At 32.6% G+C, this 10360-nt stretch overlaps 1 protein-coding gene and 1 long non-coding RNA gene across 2 annotated transcripts; one reads left to right on the top strand and one right to left on the bottom strand.

Moving 5' to 3' along the window:
* The first annotated feature begins 4610 nt into the window (after positions 1-4610).
* On the top strand, positions 4611-5651 carry LOC104240662 (uncharacterized). Its single transcript, XR_714507.2, has 2 exons — positions 4611-4698; positions 5146-5651. It is a non-coding gene; the product is annotated as an uncharacterized lncRNA (long non-coding RNA).
* A 1398-nt stretch (positions 5652-7049) lies between these two features.
* LOC104240663 (probable carboxylesterase 2) lies at positions 7050-8929 on the bottom strand. Its single transcript, XM_009795532.2, has 2 exons — positions 8352-8929; positions 7050-7679 (listed from the first exon to the last, which is right to left on the bottom strand). The coding sequence occupies exons 1-2, from the start codon at positions 8845-8847 to the stop codon at positions 7216-7218; spliced, it is 960 nt and encodes a 319-aa protein (XP_009793834.1). The 5' UTR covers positions 8848-8929; the 3' UTR covers positions 7050-7215.
* Positions 8930-10360: the final 1431 nt, after the last annotated feature.

Raw genomic sequence — 10360 nt, 5'->3', positions numbered from 1 at the left:
TTTTTCAGCAAAAGGGTATTATGTTGCTCAGCCACTAGAAGGCATGAGATCAATTCAAAATACATTTTAAAACTCCTTTTACGGTATTGTTGCTGTAATACCATATTTGAGGTATGAAAAGTCGTAAGAGTCTTTTCCAGTAAATCCTCATCATTCATAACTTCCCCCACATAATTTTAATTGGGAAGTTATTCGAAATATAGCAGAGTTATACTCACTTACGGTCTTAAAATCTTGCAACCGTAAGTGCATCCACTCATATCGAGCCCTTGGCAATACCGTAGCCTTAAGGTGATCATACCTTTCCTTCAGGCCAGTCCACAATTCAAGTGGATCTTTCACTGTTAAATATTCAACCTTCAAACCTTCATCCAAATGATGACGAAGGAAAATCATGGTCTTCGCTTTGTCCTGGCTTGATGCCTCATTACCATGAGTAATGGTGTTACCAAGGCCTTTAGCAGCTAAGTGAATCTTAGCATCGAGAACCCATGATAGATAGTTCTTTCCAGAAATATCAAGTGCCACAAACTCAAGCTTTGACAAGTTCGACATAGTGAAGACTATCAAAGAAGATAAATAATTAGAAATTATTAAGATAATAGCGTAAAGAAACGATTACACTAAACTCTTCTGATTATGTATGATATTTAGGTGAAAAATACCAATCCAAAATGAATGATAATGGTATATTCGTCTATACGTCTATTGTTCCCAATGTACTGGATAATGAAATTTTATTAGCTCCTCTTAGCTATGAGATTATTACTAGGAATATTTACTATAACGTCATGAGATTCATGATTATTTCTGTTTTCCATTGTGTTAGAAGGATTATTTCTATTTTCTAAAAGATTTACACTTTTGTTCATCGATCTTTGTCAGTATTATATTCATGAATAAAAAAAATAATGTTCAAGTTTATATTATGATGAAACATCACAAGAAAAAAAAAAAAGGAACCAGTATTCATTTGGCGGAATATACTCATATGTATATCTGGAAAAAAAAATTAAAGAATTATTAGGCTTGATAATTTTGACAGTATATCATAGAGATATACCTCGTAAGAAGTGGAGTTCAACCTTGGGGTTAGAGACTTCGTGCTGATAACGTGTTATAAAATAAAAACAATTTAGTAAAACATGAACAAGGAATAAAAGTAATTTAGTAAAACATGAACAAAAATAAAGATAGAGAAAAGTAAGAGATTTTCTTCTTCAATTATATGTATTTTTCTATCTATTACAAGGCCTTTATATAGGCATAAAAAGTGAAGAAAATATGTCATAAAATATGTCATTAAACATACAAAATATGTCATTGAATATGTCATTAAGCATTTGAGATGAAAATCATGAAAGAAGAATAGACATCCATCATAATATGATATTTATCATTAACACTACTCTCTTTTTTCCAATTGTCTGTATTATTTAATCCTACTAGTAAAACATGGCTCGTGATGTGCCTGGCCCAAGTGTTGGGTTCATATTGTAGACTTTTAACATGGGTGTAAATGAAATTTAATATGTTAATATCAAATTTTGTCTTACTAACTGTTAACTTTAATATTTAGTTAAGACCTCTCAAAAAGATGCATGTTATTTGACTAACATTAGTAAATTGTTATGTTACCAATTTAATAGTTATCGTTTAAAGTTTTGATCACTCTGTTATATGTTGCTGGTAACTTATCTAATCTTAAAAACGTTCTTATTTTTTTTGCTCTACATAAAGTTGCTATTTGATTTTTGCATTTTTCTTCGGGTAAGGTTGTTGGATTTACAATATTTTTACATTAGTTTTTCCTTTTGTTACGCTAAGAATATTTTTTATTTTTTACAATCAAACTTTCGTGGATCCTCCTATTCTTGAAATACAATAGGTTTATGTTATCTCTACATATTCGTTGTTAACCCTATATATTTTTTAGATCTTTCAGACTCAGTAAAGTCGATGCTATTTGTTATCATCTTGATTTAAGAAAATCATAGATTTAATTGAAGTTTTATAGAAGTAAATACTTTCTCATATAATAAAGTTAAAAGTTTGTGATTAATTTAACCAGGTTATCCTTCACTAAATATAATCTTTAATAACCTATTCAAAATTAATCACAAACTTATAGAAAATCAAAATTTTATATTCAAAACTTTACTCATTAACAATACTCCTATATTCGTGTTTAAGATTCGAAAATTATTTAATGAAAAATCTTATAGGGAATCTCTCATAAACTTTGAAAAACCATATTTTCTTTGATACTCAGTATCATTAGTGTAGACTATTCTCACTTCTCGTGCGCACTCTATCATTATAACACTTCAATAGAAAAGTACATTTTACATGAAAATAGTTTATGCCATATTAACAAACTTTTTTGTTTAATGAATATTTATGTACATTCATTATTGGAGTATTGTCATACAGGTACACTTCTCTATAACAACTATCCTCTATAATAATACTTTTTTTATAATGGTCAAGTTTTCTTGGAAATCAACTTTTTATTTTATATTATAATATATATCTTACATAACAACACTTTACTATAGCTGCCAAAATATATCAGAACAACTGAGGCTGATATAAAAAAGTTTTACTCTAGTATAAACATAATTTTTTGCTCAAATAAAAATGAAAATAGGAAGTTTGTGTAAAATAGAAAATTTACTATGTTGTTATAAAAACATAATTTGGATTCGATTTCGTTTGAATAATGATCACGCCCAACTCTAGTCCTAAAAAGGATAAGCGGTCGCTGCAAATATAATCCGGTCTAAAAGTCCGGAGTCGAATCTCACAGAGAACTAAGGCTTAGCTATATCTGTTTAATATCACTAAAAAGACAAGTTTGAACAATTTTCTAAATTATAAAGATTGAGATTTATATTTCTAACTAATTAACTAGCAAATACTAGAAAACGGTAAAATTATCAACTACGAGACAAAGGGTTGGAGACTAAATTAAGGAGGTTTAGATTTATGATTTCCCCAATTGTCGGAATCTTTCTAGCTATGTTCCCTACAATTTTTCCAATGTATTCTCTATTGATCGTGAGTACTTTCGGTGTCGTAATTCTCTCTCGAGCAACTACAATAATTTACTAGACATATTCTCTCGAACTACGCTAGTTGGTTTTATCTAACCGCTCATTATGACCACGTCAAGGCTTTGTTATTTCTAAACCTGCCTTTAAACCCACTGTATTGATTTCTCACGTACGTTAGGAGTGACGTTGTTCCACAACTACCTAAATATGTACTCTCTCTCGAGCACTACACACTAAATAGGCACAGTCAATTGATGGTCATTCAATCAACAACAACAAACACGTAGTTGAACAAGTAGAGAAATCCAACGGCTCAATTATATAAAAACATAACAAGAATTTATCCTACAAAAGGTTCTATCAAAACCCTAGATAACACATTAGCTATTCATAATAGTATGTAAAACTACAATACTAAAAGCCATAATCACAATGAAAAAATAGGAAGAGGAAGAAAAAACTCGTAGAAGAATTCTCCGCCTTGCTCCTATTGTCTTTCTGCCTCCTTAGGTCGAATCTGTGTCAAAAATTGGTTTCATCCCCTCAAAAGATCGTTTTTCCATGTATATATACCAAGTAGGGTCGGGCCCAAACTATTATACCTTCTCTTATGCGAAAACGGACAAGTTTCCAGGCCTGGACGTCCACGGCCGCGGCCCGGCCGCGGTACTTTCCTAGTGTACTGCCTCAGCCCGCCTCAGGTCCACGGTTGCGGTTTCGACCGCGTTTTTCACCCTGTTCCGTTTGGAATTTGGAAAAACGTAAAACATGAAAGTGCGCAATATGCCTACTCGTTTCTTCGTTTTGTTGCTCTATCATCCGTTGATCCCGAATACGATCCCGACTTAATTCCTTGGGCTTTTACTCAGACTTCAAAGCTCTAAATCACTTGAATTCATTCCATAACATCTACATAGCTCGGAATCACTCCTACAAGGCATAAAACACACAATTAGTGCAAAACACTAACGATTAAAACGCAAACTCAACTAAAATGCAGTAAATTTGAGTGTAATAAGCGACTAAAATACGTAATTATAGCCTATCATCAAATAATCTATTTGATATTAGTAATGTAAACTGTTTTATTTTGTTTTATTACTTAAATAAAAATTGTAAAGAAATAAGAATAAGGCTACTAATGAAATATGAAATTTATAAAATTTTATCAGTTAATATATTCTCTATGAAATAAATATATAAGGCTTTTTTAAAGGTTCCATACATGAAACCTGTCATATTAGCCACGTTTCCACAAGCTTCAATAGTCCAATGCCAATGTTTTAAAAGTAAAAGGCAGCGTTGTATCCAGTGGGCCCCACGTTTTCTATTAGTAAAAGCTTATACAACACTTGGGGCAATTTAGTCAAAGGCAATTAGAAGCTTATGACCTGCTGCCTACATATTCCCTCGTAATAGTAAAAGTAAAATGGAGTCAACATTTATTTAATATGAAAAGAGCTGTTTCATGGGCCACAGATCTTTAAGTTTGGGTCTTCTTTAAGGTTCGGGTCGGCTCCGTAACGTATATATAGATAGAAGGTTGCTGATGTTTGTAACTTCTCTTTTTCTTCAGAGAAACCCTAGTCGCAGCGGTAACTCCACATTTTGATACTTTTTCAATATCAGTTTCTCTAATCAGGTAAATTTATTTCAATTTGTTTCCTTCTGCTATTTTTCGCATTATTATAGTCTTTATTTTCTTTCTACTTTTTTGGTGCTTAATCTATTATGATGTCTTAAACTGTTCCTGTTTCGAGCAAAAAAAAAAACCTGCATTCGTTTTGCAATTGCTGTTCGAATGTTTTCTTTGTTGCTTTTACTGTAGAGAAGTGGGGAAAAAAATACAAAAATAAAGATGTGGGAATAGCTTTTTAAATTTTTTGATTGTGTTACCACTTACCTTATTATTGGAGTTTTCTTGCTTGATAAGTTGAGGAAAAAGGGTTTCTACCACTTGAATGAAAATTGAAACGGGGAGAATGTTTATGGGTTATACCTGAGGCAAACAGAATGATGGTAGAAGCATATTTTGGAGTTTTCTTCATTATTGGCCATAAATGCTTAGATCGTTTCTTTTTTCTTGCAGGAAGAGAAATGTCGATGGATGGGAATGTTGGACAAACACCTCCAGATAATGAAGCATACAACGTTCCTCCAGATACTAAGTTTATTATCGACAAGGTTGTGCCGTTCGTGGCGAAGAATGGGGAACGTGTTGAGAGGGGGCTTAAGATAAACCACGCTGGTGATGCTAAATTTAGTTTCCTGAATGCTTCTGATCCTTACCATGCCTATTATCAGTACCGTGTGGCTGAAGCTTACGTACCTGCTCAGAAGCCTACTCAGCCAGCAGTTTCAGCCTCTGCTCCTATCACTTATTAGGTGATAATCGCAGTTTGTCTGCCAATCTAGACCTATAATTATGCTGAATATAAAATTTGCTTGTGTTAGATATTATTGACTTTAACATTAGATGCTTACTCCTTATTTGCAAGTCTCGATTATGAAGTGTTATCATTAGGTTGTAAGATATCCTGGCGCTTATTAGCTAAAAATTGCAGTTTGTTTACCAAATTAGACCTATGATTTTGCTTTTGATGATTATTATTAACTTTAACATTATATATATGCTTACACCTTCTTATTTGAAAGTCTCGAATATGATGTGTTTTCATTAGATTTATCCTGGTGCGTGTTGAGTTACAAAGGACTGAATCATGTGAGGGAAGTACAGAAGCTACCAGCTTCGTATTGTTGGCAAATCATTTAAGATGTGGAGAGAATGAGGCACTATACGAGTTGACTCAACTGCCTTTGGAACTATGCTTTTGAGATACTGGATCGATCACAGTGTCTTGAACAAATAATCTCTTTTCTTCATAGTTGATAAGTTCCAAATTTGTTATTTGTGGCATATATTAACTTCTTTTGCATTAAACAATTTAGGAACACCTTACTACTTTGCAACTCTCGAATATGATGTGTCCTGGCACTTGCTAATGTAAAAAGATTGAGGAAAGTACAGAGCTACCAGCTTGGTATAAGATTTGGAGAGAATGAGGCATTTTACGAGTTGACTCAACTACCTTTGGAACATGCTTTGGAAATACTGTATTGATCACAGAATGTCTTGCACAAATAATCTCTTCTCTTCATGGTAGATAAGTTCCAAAATTTGGATCTGTAGCATAGATATAATCTATTAGGAGTACTTCTTTTGCATTAAACAAGCACATTAGAAACTTGGTCTCACTACTCTTGAAAAATAAGGCACACAGTTTGTTTTGTTAAACTAGCATCGAGAGTTGTTGTTGCCTCTTTATGTAGCTCTACTTAAGTATAATAGAACTATGGTGTTCTATATTTAGAGATACTCTAAGGTCGTGTATGATCTTAAACTAATGCTCATTCCAGTTGTATCAGAAGGCGTGAAGGGACTGAAATATGGTGTAAAATTATGTTGTCTGACAGATTCCTGCCACTATGCTCTAACTTTGTGACAATGTTGGTCACTTTTCTTATGCTGGAGATAGTTTCTTTTTGACTGATATATGTTGCAATAGCAATTGATGAGAGCGATTTGTTTAGCTTAGACATTAGAGCATAAACTTTATCCCAGTAGTATAAATTTGGGAGTGGATTATAGTCTGAGGACACAGTGGATGAGATGGTAAATTTTTTGTAGCAAAGTTGTGGATTTCCCTTAAGATTTCAGGTTGCCAAGCATTGAATTTCGAACACATAATTGTTGTTTGCAATACTTGACTATATTTGATGTCTGCATATTGTGAATCAGATACATTTTTGTTGGGCCTTTGTCTATCTTGAGCAACATGCTTATCTCTTGAGGTTGCACTTTTTTGTATTTGCAGAAAAAAAAAAAAAACATGACTCGTGCCAGATTTATCTATGAAATGTCCTAAAATTTAAATAGTGATCTAAAACTGTCTATGATCTTGAAAGAGACAAATGGGGCTTAAAAAACTTAAAGACAAATAGAAAAGTCTACATTAGAATGAAAAAAAAGTTTACATTGGAATGAAACAGGTGGAGTTTATAATTATACAAATTTTGACATGACAAGTTGACAACTACATTTTCTCCTATTAGCAACCCAAGAATTTGCCTAAAGCAACATATCACCATCACAGGGCGGTTACTTTTCATTAATAAAAACAGCCCAACATTTGACCAAATCAAGTGCTTTCTCAGTGGTAGGATTAAAGATGTGGAAAACATGATCTTCCCCTTTAGTTTCAATAATTTCTGCTTTTCCTTTCCACTGACTCTTCACCAATGATTCATAGTACAATATCCCTCTGTCTCTGAGAATATCCATCTCTGCAACACAAACAAGAATCCTATCACAAGCCACTTCTTCAAGCTTTGGTGCTTCATCAACAAAAGGATTGATCAAAGGGTCATCATTTCCTTTATTTGATGGACAAACAAATTCCCACCATTTATCCACCATTGCTTTTCTTGGATCTTTAACCTCTATACCAATAGGTTTTTCTCCCCAGAAATATGGACTAATCATGAGCATCCCAGAAACCTTCATTCCTAAAGCTTCATCTGATTTTCCAGCTCTGATTGCCAGGAAGTGTGAAATATTAGCACCTGCACGAGTTAATTTCACTAAAGTTACTAAATTATATCTACTAATATCGATTCATACAGAAGAAAATGTTCCTTATTATTTCAAATATTGTACCTAACCTAACAGTAAAGTCAAAAGATTAATTTTTAAGTGCATGAAAATAAGTGAATTTACCCACTATAACAATAAGGGTTCAATTGACTCCTCTTGAAAAATTGTACTGTACGAATAAGGGTAAAACAATTTTTTGTTTGTTATATATGAACAGTTGAATTTCCTCGAAATAAGAAAAGATTCTTATGTAGTAGCAATTTGGTTAAAAATTTGCTTTATCTCACAGCTTCAAATAGCAGGTGTGACATTTTAATTTTTTTTAATCCCCTTACATAAATACTTGACTCGCTACAACCAGGGACGAAACAACATGTCTTAAAGGATGGTCAATCCACATTTCATCGAAAAATTACACTATGTATCTAGGTAAAATATTAGATTTTAGAGGTGTATAACATATACCGAATACCCTTTGTCGGAATTCTTTTTTTAACTTCTTTCAAATTTGAACACCTTGAGAAAATTTCTGACTTCGCCACTGACTATAACCCAATATAGCATATGTGATCATTGAAGTAAATAAACTTTACCCACTAAAATAGTAAAGTAAACGTCAAATTATTGTAATTAACGAGTACCTGCACTATCTCCAGCCAAGAACACACTATCAAAGTTAACAAGCTCATTCAACCAAACTTCAGACCCATGTTTTGAGTTATGTGCAGCAACCCATTTAAGAACATCCCAAGAATCATTATAAGCTGTTGGAAGAGGATGTTCTGGGACTAATCTATAATCAACCGAGACAAGAACAACATTAGCTTTGGACACAAACACATTGAGAGAATCATGGTACTTAGGATCACCAACAGATGATATACAAAATGCTCCACCATGAAAGTAAACGACTAAAGGAAGTTTCTGTGATATTGTTGCTGAATTTGTTCTGTAAATCCGGGCTGAAACGCCAGTTTTAGGATTAACTAAAACATCTTTGGAATAAACACCAGTTTGAGGATCATAGGTTGCTGGTGCAAATTCAGTACCTACAAGTCTTTTGACAGTTCCATTTTTGTACACTTGTAAATAAGGAAAAACATCATGGATAATTTCAAGATTGTTGGTTGTGTCCATTTTTTGTTTTGATGGGAAAAGATAAAAGAGAAGTGATTATTGTAAACAATGGAAAGGAAAGAAAGATTGATGGTATACAAAAGTTAAAGACACCATTTAAAATGGGGTCTTATATTGCGGCCTATGGCCATTTAAGTGGGGCCGCCGCTGCTTTTTCTTTTTTCATTCTTTGAATCATTAACTTAATTTATTTATTTAACTTTTTTAAATTGTGGTTCAAGATAATTTACGAACCTTGACTATTTAACCTTCAGTACTTACTATCAGGGGCGGAACTAGGTGGACGATAGAGGGTTCAGTCGAATCTCATTTGCCGAAAATTACACGGTAGACATAAAGTTAATATTTTTTCGTGTATATATATTAAGTGTTAAATCCTCTTAATGTCTTTGCGTTTGCGTGTTTATGTTTTTTTATTTTTTGTACCCTCTTGATGAAAGTACTGCTTCCGTCACTACTTACTATCTTTGATCATTTAAATTCACCCAAACATTCTTATTTCTTTGCATATTTTAAAACCGACTTTCATAATTTCTACCCTTCTTCATTCACCTCTTGGCTACACACTTTGGTGTAATCATCAACTTATTTATTTTAACATTTTTTTTAAAAAATGATGATGCTCGTTTCAATTTGCTTATTCCACATCAAAACTTAGGTAGATATATATCACCTAACATTTGTTGCGTAAATCCGATTTTTTTTATAGTTTTCATATTATTTCATTAATCACTAAATTACATATTTAGGCGTAATCATCGACTTGTTTATTCATAAAGATGAGTGAAAAAACTAGACATGCCTACTATAAAGTCAACAACTTTAGGAGGAAAAAAAAAAGTCACCCCAAAGCATTTTATTTGTTTTTATTACCTTTCAATTATGATATCATCCCACGAGAGAACATTCTCCAACCTTAGGAGCTGGAGCCTGGAGATAATGATATCTCGGAATAAATATTTGAATAATATTTACTTTAATATCCTGACTTTACGGGGATAATAATTTTATAAACTAAACGACAAATTTATCGGTGTGTATAAATTAAACGAGTGCACGCTTAATTATAAACTTTTTTTTAATGAAAAATTATTTGTACGATAGTGATGAATGAGTCAACTGTGAAATCGCTTGAATGTAGATCAGGTGTTGTACAACCAGGGCAGATCCAGAATTTTAAGTTTATGAGTTCCTATAACAATCTCAAGTTAATCTACATGATAACTGGACCAACGAATTGAATTCCAAGCTAAATATTCTTATATTTTTAATGAATTTTTTAGTACAAATACAGGGTATATGCAAAAGTTACTAGGTTCACCGGAACCCGTAACTTTTGCTCTAGATCCGCCCTTGTGTACAACTGGAGTAAAAATTACAGGCTATGATTAGTGACTGAATAATACTATTTTAGTTCACTTTTATTTGTCCATTATAGACTTTGCCCACCCCTTAATAAATACATAAATGAAATACATAATTTACCATGATATTTGTATTAACTAATACATAT

Source organism: Nicotiana sylvestris, chromosome 4 (assembly GCF_000393655.2).
Source record: "Nicotiana sylvestris chromosome 4, ASM39365v2, whole genome shotgun sequence".
NCBI classification, from domain to species: Eukaryota; Viridiplantae; Streptophyta; class Magnoliopsida; order Solanales; family Solanaceae; genus Nicotiana; species Nicotiana sylvestris.
This window is presented reverse-complemented; position numbering and strand designations above follow the sequence as displayed.

Excerpts from the sequence above, each read along its gene's own strand:
- LOC104240663 (XM_009795532.2), bottom strand. The coding sequence starts at position 8,847 with ATGGACACAACCAACAATCTTGAAATTATCCATGATGTTTTTCCTTAT. Across the intron at positions 7,680-8,351 it reads CTTGGCTGGAGATAGTGCAG|GTGCTAATATTTCACACTTC; the intron begins GTACTCGTTAAT and ends TAACTCGTGCAG.